The sequence below is a fragment of the Rhinolophus sinicus genome, linkage group LG05 (assembly GCF_036562045.2).
Source record: "Rhinolophus sinicus isolate RSC01 linkage group LG05, ASM3656204v1, whole genome shotgun sequence".
Taxonomy (NCBI): domain Eukaryota; kingdom Metazoa; phylum Chordata; class Mammalia; order Chiroptera; family Rhinolophidae; genus Rhinolophus; species Rhinolophus sinicus.
The window spans coordinates 32,330,928-32,348,300 of NC_133755.1; the positions used below are offsets into that span (position 1 = coordinate 32,330,928).

At 49.1% G+C, this 17,373-nt stretch overlaps 1 protein-coding gene across 3 annotated transcripts in view; it reads left to right on the top strand.

The window, feature by feature from the left end:
• The window catches only part of TTC7A (tetratricopeptide repeat domain 7A), a 113,423-nt gene that overhangs the window by 3,716 nt on the left and 92,334 nt on the right, over positions 1–17,373 (top strand). For 2 of the 3 annotated variants that reach the window (XM_019748610.2, XM_019748611.2), the window contains exons 2-3: positions 4,118–4,281; positions 9,290–9,458. In XM_019748610.2, coding sequence (XP_019604169.2) covers positions 4,118–4,281; positions 9,290–9,458 — 333 coding nt within the window. Of the gene's footprint in view, positions 1–4,117; positions 4,282–9,289; positions 9,459–11,014; positions 11,108–17,373 lie in introns of all 3 variants that reach the window. The other variant, XM_074331946.1, reaches the window with a different exon arrangement.

Consider the following 17,373-nt stretch of genomic DNA (forward strand, 5'->3'; position numbering starts at 1 on the left):
ATCACTACCACACCATTAGCACATCCTCCAGAAATCTAATGACTACATTTTACAGTTCATGTGTTCAAATCAGGATCCAAATAAGGCCACATACTACATTTACTGTGCCCCCCCCCCCCGATTTTATTATGAAAACTTCAAAAATACAGCAAAGTTGAAAGAATGTTGCAGTGAATTCCTGTATACTCACCTACCAGATTCTGATCCTCTTTTTCTATACTTGCTGTGTCACCTCTGCCCCTCTCTGTCCATCTTGAGTGTGTCCTAATCTGCACTCACCACCCCCATTTGTTTTCCAACTGAATGATTTTTTTTTGGTTTTTAAACTGGAGATTGTTTTGAGTGGCTCTTCAGTTGAAGTTAGAGGTGGTGTTTGAGGCAGGTGGCCTCTCATTAGTTTCGGCCTCTTCCTCCTCTAAGGTTGGAAGGTCCCAGCCCCTCTGCAGTCCTGAGAGGTGAGCAGCTGTGGAGAACGCTGTGTCCCCATTTGACTGACTGAGGAAGGGCCTGGTCTGGGTTTCAGGCTTGCTGGCTGGACCCAGGTGTACGAACAGTGAATTGGCAGATTGTGGAGAGGGGAGCACCATCCTGTAAATGTGGGTTCCGGGGAGGAGGCAGGTGTCCTTGAAAGGGTCTCTGTGACCTGGTACCCTGAGAGAGGCCTAGAGAGGATGCTAGAGGCCAGAGGCCTTCCAAACAAAAGGGGTGGGATGACTGGGTAGCTCCTAAGTGGTGGCCTGGTTAAGGTCTCTGTCAAAAGCAGGGGGCTGGGCTCAGCTGCCAGAATCAGTCCCCAGAGTCTGTCTCCCTCTGGCAGGAATGCCTTCCTAATGCCCCTGGGAGGAGAAAAGCTGGAGGACTTTACCCAAACTGGTTAGGGAGTAGGTTTTGGACAACAAGATGATAAAAGCAATTTGCTTTACCTTTAGAGAAGGACAGGAAAGCCTCTATCCACCTGGATTCTTATTTAGCAACTGAAAATCTAGACTTTTAATTCCAAAATATCCTTCAGTTCCATAGACTGGCCAGTTGAGAATAATGAGATGGGGGGAAAAAAAAGGGGAAAGGAAGAGAAAGAATGGCACAGGGAGAAAAATTGGGCAAGGAAGAAAAGAAACTAAATTCCCAACACCTACTGTGTCTGCTAAACCAAACACAGAGAGACTGAGTGGGGGGTGAAGAAGAGGGCAAACGGCTCTGGAGAAGGTCCTGAAGTATTGGTTTACAAAATAGTCTAACTCATAAGTATGACAGTGAAAACAATCCTCATCCCTGCCCCTGGAATCACTATTAGCTTTTAACCTATGGTTTACAGCTCTTAGACTGTTCTTTATTTCCAGAAGCTCTGCTCTGCATGGGATGCCGGGGAGAAAGACTATTCTTTGGCTGTGATATGTTACTGTTATGAATTGTGACCATAACAATAGTGCATATCTTTATTATCATCTATAAAAATGGGAATATCTACTTTTTAGGGCTATGCTGATTCAAGGATCTATATAATACAGTTCCCGCAGTCAGCAGGCCCTCAACAAATATTAGTCTCTCTTTCTCATTAAAAGGCACTCTTGTGTTTTAGAACAGTGCTTCTCAAACAATCTGAAGTATCAGTTTTATGTTTGTTTCTAAATTCCCAAGCTGCTGTGCTCTGATACTTTTGTAAGGTACACAGACGTTTACCCCCCAATTTTTTATTATTCCATTCAACAGATTCAAAATCATTCTGTCATGCTATTACCAATCTTCGTGAACGTGTACTCTAAAATTTCTTCACTAACCTTTTGGGATCGGGTCTCACTCACAGACCTGCCCCACTGCACTGACCGTACTTAGAGCAGCAAGCGTTCAGAAGACACTCCCATTATTTTGAGGAGCTGTGAGTGCCCTGGGTAGTATTTCAAGATTGAGGGTTGCTTGGTAGGAAGCTGGTTTCTCTTGGCACAAAAGGAATGGAGCCAATGAGCCGTGAGGAGCTCCGTGTTGGGCAGTTGGTTGACGGGGGGCGGGACCTGGTGGCCGGTTGGCTTTGCTGCTGCGAAAGGGGCGGGGAGTTGTGCTGCGTGCTGGTGCTTTGGGCGGAGGAGGGCGGGGACCCGGCCCATCGGATCGTGGGGAGGAGCTGGTTCCTAACCCCACCCCAGGTTTTACGGAGGTGAAATAGGTGGTAGGGGAGAGCGACTTAGCCCGAGGCCCACCACCCAGGACTGCGCTCGGACACTCACTGCGTAAGCAGCCCACCCCTCCTCCAGGCGGAGATTCGGAAATGAAGAAGAGTGTCTTTCATTCCGGGGTTGATTTAAACTTTTGTTTTTGACTAGGGAATATATTCACCTGAGTCAACCTTCCAAGGTACCCAGATGTAAGGAGTGAAAAGCCAGCCTCCCTCCACCTCTGCCCCCTGTCCCTGTAAGCCAGCAAGGTTATCAGACATTTGTGTATCCTTTTGGGTATTTTTACGCATAAGCACACAGTGGCCCATTACATTCAATGTGTGTACTCTGCTTTCATATCAATTTATCTTGGAGTTAGTTCATTCCATAACAGCACATGCAGAGCTTCCTTTTTCTGGCCACATGGCATTGCTTTAATCATGCTTTAATCAACCTCCTGTTGATGGACATGAAGGTCGTCTCTAATTTTCTGCTGTTATAAATAACGCTGCAGGAATGACCTTATATGTAGGTCACTTTACACAAGTGTAAGGACATCTGTAGCAGTGGAACTGCTGAATCAATGGGAATGTACAAAGATAATTTTGATATATGTTGCCAAATTGCCCTTTATAGAGGTTCTACCAACTTCTGTTCTACCAACAATGGATGTTCATTTGAACCAGGCACATTTTTGGCCATTTCCTCCAAATGTCAGTTTTAGAAATCATGAGGTAGCAAAGGATCCGCCAACAGGCTGTGGCGTCTTCAGAGGGAAAGTCTCCTGTGACTGGCTTCTGGCTTCTGGGTTTTCGGGATGCTCTTGGCATGAAATCTCCCTTAGGGAGGGAGAGTCTTCTTCAGAGGCACACAATTTGGGACCAGTGGCTTTGAGTTGTGAGCAAACTGAGGTCATCTTGAGAGGAGTGAGTGGCATCCGCAAGTAAGTCTGAGAACACCATCCTGGCAGCAGAAAGAGCTCTGTGAAGAGATGGGACCAAGCACACATTTGGAGACATTTTGGATAGACACATAACTCCCTGAGCCTTGGTTCCTGCTGGGGTAGTGGAGAGCATCTGATTCACTCGGCAGCTGTGTATTGGGTGCCTGTATTGAGTGGTGGGTCTGGTCCACACTCTGGTTGCAGGAGAGGGGCAATGAGCCAGTCACACCAAGCGCAGCCACCTGAGGCCGTTGTGAAAGCACACTTGACCTCAAGCCCTGCACGCTGAACATCCGGGTCCTACCCCATCCGGCTACCTTTGCTGTAGGTAGCAGAACTGTGGTGGTCCCAAGACTGTGGGGGGTGGGGAGCTAACAAATACAACCAAGCAGTATACATTCACCTGCCAGGGGATGAGGTCTGCAGATCAGCCAACATGTGAGAGAACTCCAGAAAGTGCCAGTACTAAACATGTTCAGGATTTGCCTTGCAACACGAGAATATCTGCTTCCGGCTTTAATTCTTCACTTTGGTTGCTAGGTTATCCCTGGTATGTTCAAATACCTTCAAATTGGAGAAGTGCAATTATAGTTACATGGAAATTAGGAGCACGTGAAAATGCATTATTAAACCACCTCATATATTTTCCCTCTTCACTCGTTCAGGAAGAATTCCTTCTTGGTTTAAGAACTTATTTATTACCCACAGTGGGGCATGTGTGTGACTTTGTCCCTCATTTGAAATTCTGAAATTCTGGGAATTTGTCCTAAGTCCTGGGAACGCTACCTCCCCAACCACTAAACAACAGGAAATAAACCAAAAAGGGCGACTTATGCTTGTGCCATGACAGAATGCCTGTGTTTTTTTCTTTAAATGCTGTTTAAGTTTGTGGAAACAGTGTCTTTATTGATTTTCTCAGACTTAGGCCATTCATGTGTGGGGGTGGGGGAGGGTGGATGGGGAAAGGGGCATGTGCCAGTCTCTATATCTGCCATGTTCAGGGGATCACTGCCCTGTTTTTCAGATGACTTTGGAAAATTACTCCTGGCTGAGGCCCTCCTGGAACAGTGTTTAAAGGAGAATAATGCCAGGATAAAAGACTCCATCCCTTGGCTGGAGAAGAATGAGCCGAAGATGAATGAAGCCAGAAACCATCTAAGTAGTATCCTTAACCGCGGAAAGCTGTCGGTGAGTTGTCAGCCCTCCAATCCTGGGGCCACCGCTCCTCTCTCTCTCCTGCTTCCTATATGCTGTCAAGCCCTCCTTGGGTCATCAGTCACCTGAGCAGCAAGTGCCTCTTAAGGGCTGGCCATGCGCTGCCCAGTATAGTCGCCATCAGCCATATGTGCACTTGAAATGTGGCTAGTCCCAACTGAGATGTGCTGTCAGTGTAAAACACACTGACTTTCAAACACTTAGTACAAAGCAAAGAATGTAAAAGATCATTAATTCTTTACATTGATAACATGTTCAAATGATAATATTTTAGATAAATTGGGTTAAGTAAAATGTTATTAAAATTAACTTTACATATTTTTACCTTTTTTAATGTGACTAGAAAATTTTACTAGAAAATTTAAATTACACATGTGGCTTAAGTTATATTTCTGTTAGACACTACTTGGTTGACCTAGTACGTGCCTGGTCCTCTTTGGGGTCTCAGGGAAATAAAACCTCAGTGAGCCCAAGATCTCATTTGAAATAAGCAAGCGTGCAGAGTTGGCTAGCGACAGAAGAGCTCAATAACATGACAAGCCAGTTTAAGTCTATGTGCATTTACTGAGCACCTACTGTATGCAAGGCACTGAGGGGAGGTTTAGAGGGAAGTAAAGTCACAGATTTCTCTAGACTTTTACTACTCAAAGTGTGGTCCACCCACCCATAGAATGGGCATCATCTAGGAGCTGGTTAGGATTTAACAAGCTCTCTGGGTGATTTATGTGCACATTCAAGTTTGAGACTGTTCCAAATGACAGTGCATCATGAGCTATAGTCGAGGTATTGGTATGTCTTTAGAGACCCAAAGATGTGATTTTTCAAGACATGTTCCAAAGTAATATATGTATTGACCTACACATCTGATTGCCACCTAATATGTGCAAAGCATTGTGTTGTGTACTTTGAGGGCAATAAAGATGAGTCCAGCATGGACCCTGTCCTCTGGGAGGTTGCAGGTCTACTGGGAAGATAAGTCCTATCATCGTCAGATTGTCCATTGCGGACTGTGACACATGCCGCACACGTGGTGTACATGTGCAGGCAAGTCCGCGGGGGGCACTCCTTGGGGTGAGGTAGGAGTCAACTCAGGGAGATGGTAGTACTAGAATTAGGCCCGTGGGTGAGGGCTTGAACCTGAAGAGGGAGGAATATGGACATACAGAGATAGGACAGAACGTTCCAAGCTAAGGAAGCAGTGTGTAATCTAAGGAAGGACTCTTGTAACAATTGCATTAAAATATGTTCATCAGTAGGAACAACAGGGAATGGTGGGTAATTAGCTTATAAAAATACACTGGAGCCAGAGAATAAGGACTAGAACACCAGACCAAGAAGTGTCCAGCTTTTTCTGTAAGCAGTACGGGGAGGGTTTACTGGAAGTTTTCAGGTTGCTGCCTTTAGACTCCTCGACAGGGATTATTGTAACTCTGGGTGATTTTACATCAATGTAAAATAGCTGCTTGACCCTGAGCCTGTCCCCTGACCTCTTAGGCCCTCCAGTTCCTCATCTGCCAATCAAAAGGGTTGGACTTGATTGGTGGGTCCCCACCTTTTCTACCATGACCCCTTTTAATTGTTTTATTTCCAGTAGACTCCATTAAATAATTTTAAATTGTTTTTAAAATAAAAATGACTCCAGCTTATTGTAGAAAATTCACTATGTACACAAGTAATTTGACTAATAAATAAAAGTTTTTGTTTGTCACCCCCACCTGATTCCCATCCCCAGAGTTGAGTACTGGTCACCACTTGGCGTGTGTCCCATACGCCTTTCTCTGTGTGTTAAAAACACACTTGCACATATAAAACTTTCTTATTAGAGTCGTAAGATGCATGTTTGACAAGTAGCTTTTTTGCATAAGAACTGTCCCTTGGCGTTTTCTCCATCCAATGCCTCATTCTTTGTATTGGCCGAATAATATCCACATGTATTGTTGAAGAAACTGTTTTGTCTACCACATCACATGTAGTAAGTACAAATTTGATCATGCTTTATTCATCAAAGACACATACTGAAAAATTCCCTGTTACCAGGCCAAAGCCAAAAGCTTGATGTTGATCAGGCAAAATAAAACATTAAAAGTAGTGTGTGTGATTCTCATTCTTACCCCAAAGGCCAGAGGGTAATCCTGTGGCTGGGGATGGTCTTTCCTGGCAGCAGACGAAACCCCAGGTAGATTCCCGTGTATCTCTGATGGGATGAGGAGGAGAGTGGAGAGCTGGGCCCTGAGGCACCTCGGTGTAGTTTGAAACCTACTCAGTGATCTCTGAGATCCTGTCCATCTCAGTTCTGTAGAGGTTGATGCAAACGAACCATTTGTCATAACTTGTTCTCCACGGAGCACCAGGCATCGCACCATCTCATGGGTGCCTCACGGTAACCCTCTCAATGGTATTTCCTAGTGTCTACATTTTCCAGGTGAAGAAACTCAGACCCAGGAGATGTTAAGTCACTCAGCCAAGGACCACAGTAGCAGGTGCAGGACTTAAACACAGGCCTGTTTATCTTCACATCCCAAGTTCTCATGGTCTTTGCCACTTCTCAGTGCTATCTCCCCAATTCCTGGAGTGGAGGCAAAATAATGACAGAGGAACTTGGGTTAATGTTTGTGATGATGACACTCCTGCTTTTGTAGGTCCCATTTTGCCTCTGACGTTTTTGCTCATCTGTTCTCTCCTCTTACCTGGGCATCCACTGATGGTCATTCTCCCTTTATTTGATAGAGACAAGGAGGCACAAAGCCTAGGGGACAGGCCTGCTCCACAGCACAAGGATTATGCCCCAGATGGAGTGACTTCCTGCACAGCATCCTTCCACGGGGCCAGGGCTCTGTGGTTCCCTGACTGTTGGATTGACAGGCCAAGAACATTTCAAATTCAAATACATGGGTCCCACAGAGTGTAGCCAACTTTTAATTCTGCCATATATGCGGACGGACATAAAAAACAAACAAAAATAAAACAGCAAAACTGTACCACCTTCTATTACCATCATTCCATAAAAGAAAATACATCCTAACACCAAAAAGCAAGACGCATATGCTTTCAGAACTAAGGGCAGCTTTTCAAATAGTATACATTTAGCTTTAGGAAACATCCAGCACATTGTGCTTAATTTTCCCCCAGCTTGGTGGAAGCTCTATTATAGACTGTCATCGGTCCACCAGGAACCACTGAGCCCCACCCTTGCATCACGCCCTGAAAATTGTCCTTCTGAGCGTAGCTGCCCTATTCCCCACTTATGGTAGAACAGGATAATAATAACAATTACTCATGCCCTGTATTTATCTAGCTGCTTTCTAAAGAAACGTTCAAAGTTCTTTTGTGAACTTTGCACTATTAATGCTCTTGGAATTGCTGTGATGGGAGATGAGGGTTGGTATTATGAGCTCGTCCTCACAACAGGGAAAACAAGGCTGAGCAGGGAGGAAATGTGCCTGTGGCTTCAAACCAGTGGGGAGAACAGCAGAGATGTTGCCCATCTTAGAGGGTCCATGGGCTACATGCCTCTGGGGGTGTGTAATCTATAACCCTGATCCAGGAGAGTGGCTGGCCTATTTGGGGAGACTAGCAAACGCCCTTGAAAAAGTCAGCCTTTGAGAAGTAATCAATAGTCAGCGGGTCAGGCATGCAGAGGCCAAATGGGCCCACTTGGAAGAGGCATTGCAGGAATTCAGCAGAAAGGAGGCTTCCAAAAGGAAGTGGACCTGAGCAAAGCCCCAAAGGATGGAAGAGAATCTGGATAGCTTGAGGGAAAGGGGAGACTTCCCGATTGGTAACTTGTGTGAGCCGAGGCAGCATGTGTATTTACAAAAAACGGCGAGGAAGGAACATGTAGCTGTTTTGTGCTCCATGTATCTTAGTTGGCTTTTGAGAGGATAGTAAATGGTGGGGAGTGGTGGAGGCTTCCCCTGGGGTCACATGTGCCCCAGAGTCCGGAAAGGAGTCAGAGGCAGCACCTCCTGTTGGTGACAGGCCAGGAGGGGGGGCCATCTCCAGGGAGCTCTGTGGACAGGACTGATGCTGGTGGTCGGGACCATGCCCAGAGCCTGGCCGGAGGGGTGGTGGGCCAGCTGAGCACAGATATGGAGGCAATAGGCTAGAGCAAGTGGCTTCGGAAGGCGGGAGATCTTGGAGCTGAGCTGGGCCCACGTCAAAGGCTAGGACTCTCAGGCAGGGTCAACCAGAGCTCGAGGGACCCTGAGGGAGGCCCTGAGAGTCCTTGTATGGGGTGAAGATTTGGGCATAAACAGCACTTGAAAAAGTAGGGCAGAGAACAGGTTTGAATTCAGGTACTTGATTCTGCACTTTCACCCGCTTCTGATGAGGCGAGGAGGGTGGCCCAGCAGGGCTTTGCTGTCCTCCCTTCTGTCCCACACTGCTGATGTGACCCCTCTCCCCATAGAGGTCCTCCTGCTGTGGGAGGGAGCTTCACCTTCAGGCCTCTCACCTGCGTGGGCTCTTTCCAAGGCCTCTCACCTAATTTGTTTGTGTTTATGCCTATATGTATGTATAGAGGACCCCTCAGATTTATAAGCTTCAGGTTTCACAAAACGTGGATGGGTCCCTGACTCCCCACTTGTGCTGAGAACAAATACCTGAATTCCTTCCTGAGTGTCAGCCGTGGGCTGAAGCCTCTGGGGACTGCAGAAGAGAGAAGACAGAGCCTAGTCTCCACAGGCTGCCTACAATCTAGCTAGGGGCCTAAGACACAGCTCATGGAACAATTAGGGGCTCCTATAAGAACTTCAATAAGAATTTCAACAAGTAGGCCATGGACTGCAGGTGTGGAGAGAAGGGAGCCGTTGGCATGAGCTTGAGGGTCAGGGAAGGCTTCTGGGAGGAGGAGAGAGCTTCTGAGCAGGGACTTAGAGTTGTCATGGCTCAGTGGGGGTGGTATTCATCCCAGGGTACCTGGTGGGGGTGGGGACAGGGGCTTTGGGGCAGAAGCCTACTAATGTGGTCCTTGTTCTTTCAGCCACAGTACATGTATGAGGCCATGCTTATCCTGGGCAAGCTGCATTACGTGGAGGGCTCGTACCGAGATGCCATCAGCATGTACGCGCGGGCTGGGATTGATGACATGTCCGTGGGGAACAAGCCCCTGTATCGGATGCGGCTGCTGGCAGAAGCCTTTGTCATCAAAGGTAGGTATGGGTGCCGACTGGGGCTCCCCACCCTCATGCCCAGCTCCTTACACTCAGGCCCCCCTGTGCCAGGAGCAGGCTGCAGCTGTAGGGCAGCAGATGCTGTATTGAGGGTGGGCCTGCTGCCGAGGTCCAGGCTGTTTCACCCCTGGGAGTGCCCAGGCACTGACCTGCCAGGTGGAGACCAGTGGTAACCGAACATGCTGGCTGACAGGCGCTAGGCGGGGTGTCAGAAGACTCAAGTTCTCGCCCTGGCTCTGTTGGCAACTAGTTACCCACTATGTGCCTGTGGGCAAATTACCTCTTTACCTTTCTTAGCCTTAGTTGACTGGTCTGCAAGACAGGGTTGTAATACCTGCCCTCACAGGGTTACCATTACCAGGAGGAATCAGTATTGGAACCAGGCTGAGAAAGGCTTAAACAACGTGCCATCCCATTGTCAGGCTGGTGCTGGTGGCTGACATTGGCTACAAATCGGGTACACTGTGGGGTAGAGGAGTCTGTCACACCTCAGCTGTTTGTTAGGCACCTGTTGTGAGCGGCCCAGGGAGGTGGTGCCACGATCCAGTGATGGGCAGGTCAGAACCAGTTCCCAGGCCGAGGGGTACTCTGGTGGGGACCCAGGCACACAGGGTCAGTGATGTAGGAATTAGATGACATGGGGTGCTGTGGATGTCCCTGCTGGGGTAACAGTATCATTGAAGTGGATCCTGAAGCCGTTCCATGTTAGTAAAAACTCTATTCCAAACTTTGTGCTTCAGGCTGACGCTTTCTGGATCCACAAGCCCTGGGATCACAGAGCCTGAGGGGTGGCCCTTGGTGGTAGTGAGGTTTTGGGAGCCCCACTGCCCAGGAATCTTGACTGTTTGATCATCTCCCTATTCCAGCACAAACCAACCCCTACAGAAAAGTTTAGAAATGTATGTGCCCCTGTGGGGATTTGGTGTCTGGCATTGGTAGAGTATTTGTCACCCTCTTTCCATCATAGATACAGATGTTCTCCCATCTTATGTATGGGGAAACAGACCCAGAGAGGCTATATAGCTTGCCCAAAGTTACCCAGAGATTTGCAGTGGAGCCAGGACTGAAACCTCCACTCTCTGACATTGGCCTTGGAATATGAGTCCGCACCCCCATTCCTCTGTCACCCTTGGGTTGCAGGGGATTGACTGTGACATCTTTGCAGGGCACAGCCTCCTTGGCCCTGGCTGGGGGGGCTTCCTGAGGGCTGTTTATCCCCTGCTGGGTCCCTGGAGCCCTCTCCTCATTGAGAGATTGTTCACGCCATCTCAGGAAATCTTTTGGGAATGTCACTCTAGACAGACCTGGTGCCAGCCAGCAGGAGGGCAGGTACCCATCTGGATGGGCCAGTCTGTGAGCTCTTCTCCCTTTGCCCTCCTGTCCCCCTTCTTTGGGTCCCTGGCACAGGCCAGACTTGAGGGTGATCTTCATGTGGCGTCTGGGTCTTTCGGGCCTCTTGGAAACCACTTCTGCCATGGACTTCCTGAACCTAACACCCTTCCTTGGGGGTCCTTTCCAGCACTTTTTTCCTGTAGACCTGGCTCGGTGCCTACTGCTCCCTGTCTCCTGCTCTCTACTCTTTCCAGCACACCTCCAGCTTCTTGGTGGTCAGAGGTCCTGCAGGGGAGGTAAGGAGCCGGGCATCACGGCGTGGGCTGCTCGGTCATGGTCTGTGCCAGCTCCCCGCCCCTCACTGACTGCATGCGGCCTCCCGCTTGCCTGCCTCCTCTCTACCTGTCCTCCCTGTCCTGTTGCAGTGACTGTGCCCTGTTGCTTGGCATGCTGAGTTTCACCTGGTTCACCTGTATGTGCTTGAGACCATGCACAGGACCTCCAGAGTATGCATGATGTTGATTTTCCTGGGTTTCGGGGTACCCAGTGGTTCTCCCCATCCAGAGAGTAGGGGGTGGGGATGGCTGGTCATTGGTCCTGACACTTTTTATGAGCAAAGGGGTTGTCTTGGTCTGCCATAACAAAATATCGTAGTCCAGGTGGCTTAAAGAACAAGAATTTATTTCTCACAGTTCTAGAGGCTGGGAAGCTCAAAATCAAGGTATCAGTAGGGTCAGTGTCTGGTGAGGGCTGTCTCGTTGGGTTGCAGATGGCCACCTTCTCACTGTGTCCTCGCATGGCCTTTCCTCCATGTGTACGTGGAGCAATCCCCCTCTCTTTCTTTTCTTATAAAGCTGCTAATCTCATCATGAGTCCCCACCCTCGTGACCTCATCTAACCCTCATCACCTGCCAAGACACCATCTCCGCATACCATCTTATTGGGGGTTAGGACTACAACATATGAATTTGGGGAGGACGCAAACATTTGGTCCATAGAAAGGATGGTGGCAGCAGGAGGCCACAGAGTTCACAGAATAATGATACTTGTTAAGCCCTCACTCTGCCAGGTATGCCTTTATTGAATCCACACAGAACCCAAGTGGGTATTCTCCTCATTCCCGTGTTACAGACCAGGAGTTACAGCTGAGGAGGGGGAGGGACTCATTTGGGTTTCACAGGAAGTGGTACAGCCAGGATTTGAACCCAGGCAGCCAGAGCTCATAAACACCCATGGTCGTGCTGCTCAGAATTCTAGACTGAGAGGAATCATAAAAATGATCTAGGCCAATCCCTCATGTTACAGATGAGGGTACCAAGGCTAATAAAAGTGAAGCAACTTACCCAGGACATCAGTTAGCTAATATTTGAACTAGAATGTTCTACCCCCAGACAGCCTCTGGATTTTTAGGCTCTGTCAAGCTCTAGGTAGCCTCTGCCGAAGCCTCCCCTGCCTACCCCGGAGCACTCCCCCTAGCCAGGGCCTTATACCACAGCTTATTTGCCATTTGCATTAGATTCTGCTCCGTGGTTCCATTTGGCTCCATCCAGTGGATCACGGAGTTTGATTCTCAGGCACAGCTGGCTGGAGGGCAGAGGATGGGCCAGTGTACCTTGGGGAAGCCTGAGGTGGACAGGCCTGGAGGCTGTGTCAGGACTTGTGTGTGGTTGTCTCCAGTGTGGAGCTCTTGTTCTTGTTGGAGGAGTCAGGAACAGGTTCTGGGGCTCTTCACCTCCACCCCCCAAAGACATAAAAACACATTCAACTCACCTCCTTTTGCCTCCAAAGCAGAGGGACTTGGCAGCGTGACCCTCTGAGGCCTGTCTCACAGGACTTGGCCTTCCTCTGAAGTGGGAGGGACATAAGTTAGACCAGAAGATGCCTCTTGACTCGCAGGGAGGGCTTTAGACATCAGTCTGGGAGAGAAGGGGGCAGTTGCAGCAGTCTTGGGTTTCTCCTGCCTGAAATGCAGAAACGCACACATATATGTATGTGCAAGATGGGGGTACATGACCCTGCAACTTCTCTTGGGGAAGAAAGATATTATCCATGTCACGTTTGTTCAGAAATAGTATCAAAACCACAGAGTTTTCACTAAGATAGAAAAATAAAACAGCTTCATGGGAAGACCTGTCATTTCCCTGTCTGAGCACTGTGCCCAATCTCGTGGTGGTACCTGGGAGGTGGGCTGGACCTTGTCAGAGCCTCTGGCTTTGGAGTAAGAACTGCTTCTTCCCAGATCATGCCTCCAACTCCTGGCTGCAGAGAGGCAGCCAGGTTGACTTACCTGCCACTCAGTAATAGGCCTGTCCTGTGGCCAGCTGCTCCCAAGTCACCCACCGGCCCTGGGCAGAGCTGAGAGCCCTTCCCCTGCCCGTCAGCACCTCCTGTTCAGTCCTTCATTCCCCAAGTACCAATTCCTGAGCCCCTCTGGTATACTTGACTTCCATAGTACACCCGGAAACACGGGGTGTGGACCCTTCCCTCTGGAGCCAGGTTAGACTGGGGAGGGGAGGCAGGATTATCGCATGTGAGCCACCCAGGAGCTTGATAGAAATGTAGACTCTCAGGCCCCTCCCCAGTCGTATTGAATCAGAACTTGCATATCACCTGCATCCCCAGTGATGAGTATGCACGTTCCAACTCGAGAAACACTGCTCTGGAACTCTTGTTTCGTACATATTTGTTGACTGGCGAATTCACCTTCAGTTCATCTCTATAAGATGGGAGGTAGTTGTTAACGCCCATTATATGAAAGAAGAAACTGAGGCTTGCTGGGTTTCTCAGCCTGTATGTACCCAGAGCTCAGCTTGGTGGCCAAGTGGTTGTCTCCCCAGCTTGTATCCTGCCTGTGACAGAGGAGCCCGCCAGAGGTCATAGGGAACAGTTACAGTTAACTCCAATGGATTCATACAGGAAGGGTATAGGAGGTACAGAAGCCCAGAGAAAGAGAAGCTGCTGGCACTTTCTGCAGTGCCTGGGGTCTGGCCAGGAGACACAAGGCGTTTGGACACAGTCATTCTGTCCCTGAGGGTAGCCCAGAGGGGGCCTTGTGGAGATAGGGGACTGTAGCCTTTCCTGGCCTCCTTCAGCCCTGAGTGGGAGCTGCACCCACCGATGAAGCCCTGTGCTGCCGTCCTGTGGGTCTGTTTAGTACAGAAGCAGCCCGGGTCCTGGTGTCGGTGGGCTAGTTGGCCAGAAAGCACGCATTTAGATGTCAGCATCAGTCACCTTGCTTCAGAATAGGGAGCCTGCCCCACTCCTACCCACCCTATTCCCCAGGCCCTGCAGTGGCTCCATTGGGACTTCTTCCAGCCCCTTGCCCCCTGCCCAAGCGTGTCATATACCCGGGGACGGCCCTAGGAAAGGAAATGTTCCCAGCGCCTTCCAGGTGCAGGTGGTAGATGGCACAGCCCACCACTGTTTTGGTTTGTTTGGGGGGAACATCTTCCATTTACTTTGCATTAAAAAACAATTTAGTATACTTTGGTTTCGAGGCTCCTCGCAGGACGCATGAGTGCCGCCCACTCATGAAGCCCTGGGCAGAACCCTGCTCGTTTGATTCCGTGTGCTCCTGGCCGCCAGCCCTGTCTCCCCACGGAACTGGAAGCCCCTGGAGGACAGGTGGTCATCTCTTCTGCACCCCCAGTGTCCTCTCTCTCTCCTCCCTTGGTGGAGCTCCGTGCTTCAGCCACAGGAGGTCTGTTTCTGGCGTCCAGCGGGAGCTCTTAGGTTGGTGCAAAAGTAATTGCGGTTTTTGCGATTATTTTTAACCTTTTAAACCACAGTTACTTTTGCACTAACCTAATAGAAAGTTATGTCCCTTTACCTTTTCTTGGGTCTCTGTCCTCGCAGTGGCCCTAATGCTCCATTCAGACACAGCTCAGGTGCTTCCTCCACCAGAAAGTTTCCCTCGGTTGTTCACCCTACAGCATGCTCTCCCTTCTTCAGTCTCATTTGGACCTGGGCCCAGCACATCTCCCCAGTTAGAGATCAGTATGTTCCTCCTGCCAGGGGCCTATCCTCTCATACCATGTTTCCCTGAAAATAAGACCTAGCTGGACAATCAGCTCTAACGCGTCTTTTGGAGCAAAAATTAATATAAGACCTGGTCTTATTTTACTATAAGACCTGGTCTTTATAATATAATATAATTAATACAATACAATATAATATAATAATACAATATAATACCTGGTCTTATTTTAATATAAGACTCGGTCTTACAGAAGACCGAGTCTTATATTAATTTTTGCTCTAAAAGACGCCTTAGAGCTGATTGTCCGGCTAGGTCTTATTTTCAGGGAAATAGGGTCTATATGTGGAATTCCAGGTTCTTAGCTGGGAGGTGGCAAAACCGTCACTCCTATACCTGACCTCCACTCAGCCAGTCCTATACTTCAGGAATTGTCCCCTCTGACATCATGCTTCTGGAATCAGTTTCTCTATAACCAGACTTACGGTTGTAATGACAAAAATACAACTCCAACTAGCTGGCAAAGCAACAGCCAAAAGGGGGAGGGACTGGAGATTTCTGAGCCTATGTAACTAGCAAGTTGTTGGGGTAGATGGCATCAGGCATAGCTGGATGCACGGGCTGCATGTACTGAGGTCTTTCTCAGCAGCTCCAGGCTTACGTGGTCCTGCAGCATAGCACTCACAACCTCAGAAAGAGAGTCTTCAGGGACCATTCTCATTGACCTGGCTTGGGCTCATGCCCACCCTGGAACCAGTTACAGTGACCAGCTCCTAGGTTGCCAGGTTGGTGCCAGGGGTGGGATTCCCCACCTGAATCTTGTGGACAGAGTTGGAGGAATGGCTCCTCACAGGAAAGTCAGGATGCTCTTAGCAAAGCAGGTGAAAGGTTCGGAGGGCAGAACCCAGAGCTCAGGCAGAAGTGACTCACCTCAGGTTATCCCAGTGGTGACTGTGTCCGGAATTGAACGTGTCTTTCTTTGACTCTGGCTTTGGGCTCATCCTTGATGCCCAAGTTGTGGAGCCTGCCCGGGTGAGCTGGGAGGTGAGCCTGAACTTAAGGAGGAGTCATCTGCAGATGAGGGGAGAGGTACTTCCAGGTAAAATCCAAAGGGAAGTGGAGGTGGCTTGTTTGGAGGAGGGGTGTGATCACACCTTCTTGGAGAGGCGGTGCGTGTGGGAAATGAGGGTGCATTGAGAGCCCGGCAGTAAGGCTCAGGGTGTCCCTTTATGCTGGCGTTCTAGAACTTTGGCCCCAGGTAGCCCCACCATAACTGATGTGGCCCAATCTGTGTCCCCTAAAATCAGGCCCACCTATTGGTCAATCCCGCATGTGCTCTGCCTGGAGCAGAGGGCTCTGGGCCCTAGACTCTAAATCTAAACCTTTGTGCATCCAGGGGGACACGCTGCCTCTTTGCTGTTAGTCTAAGCCCTGAGGGATATGCCCAGCTTTGATGCACGTGCAGGATGCTTTAAGACCTGCACCTTTGACACCTCAAACCTTTCCCAATTCATCCCCAAAAGCCCCAGTGCCATCGTCCACCTCTCAGAGGGCTGTTCTGTGGCAAAAGTCTTCCTTCTCTCAAGCCTTCCTGTGTTGCTTTCATTTCTCTGGCACTAGCTCAGTGTGGTAGTGATATGGGGAATAACCCCCCTTTCTTTAGCTTTGAGTCCTGCCCTGAGCTATACAGACCTTAGTCCTTGGTGCCTAATTTGGGGCTCGTTGTAGCCTCATAAATGGGCAATGGGCCCTTTGAAAACCAATTCTGCCCTGGGTTCCACCTCGCCAACCCCCTTTTTGATCTCGCGCACAGCCCAGCGCAGGGAAGCTCCAGTCCATGCTCCGGTCAGACTTGCCAGGCCAATAGAAGATCGTCCTGGCTATAGAGAAAAATGGCCCCAGTTCACCCAAAACACTGCAGCGAGATGCTAAATTGTGATGGTGCTATGAATAGTAAAAATGTAAAAAACATTAAGCAGCTAGGAGAATTACAGTCTGCAAATTCTCCCAGCCCCTCAAGATTTTTTTTTTCCTTTTTTGTTCTCTTTTCAGCCTATGCAACCCCAGCTATTCTGCTCTCACCTGAGATTTTGTGACTTATTAAAACTTCTAAAAATAAAGAACCAGGCTACTCCTAGCGCAGGATATGGTGACAGATTTGGTTTGGGTTTTTTTTAGTCCTGGTATGGCAGGAATTAGCTGTTTATTTTGGTTTACTTCTCAAAGGGGCGTGGGCTGTTCGCCTTGACAGGAAGCGGGTCAGCGCTTCTGGTACTGCTTCCCCGGCCCCAGACTGTGGGCCATGGAGTGGGAGCCTGGCTTCCAGATGGAGAGGAATGAGCAGGCCTGAGCAGGCGGCTGTTGAAGGGTCTCAGAAGGAGGCGGGTGTGTTACTTGTGTGCACACCAAGCCTTTGATGAATGCCTTCCTGGACTGCAGGATACAAAACAGAGCAAGATGGTAAACAGAATCCCAGGAAGATCACCATGGGGCCGGAGGGGAAGAAGTTGGTGTGGTCTCCACACATCTTCTCCTGGCAGCCCTTTCCTCCACTGTTGGAGGCCACCCCGGAGAGTAGTCAGTGAG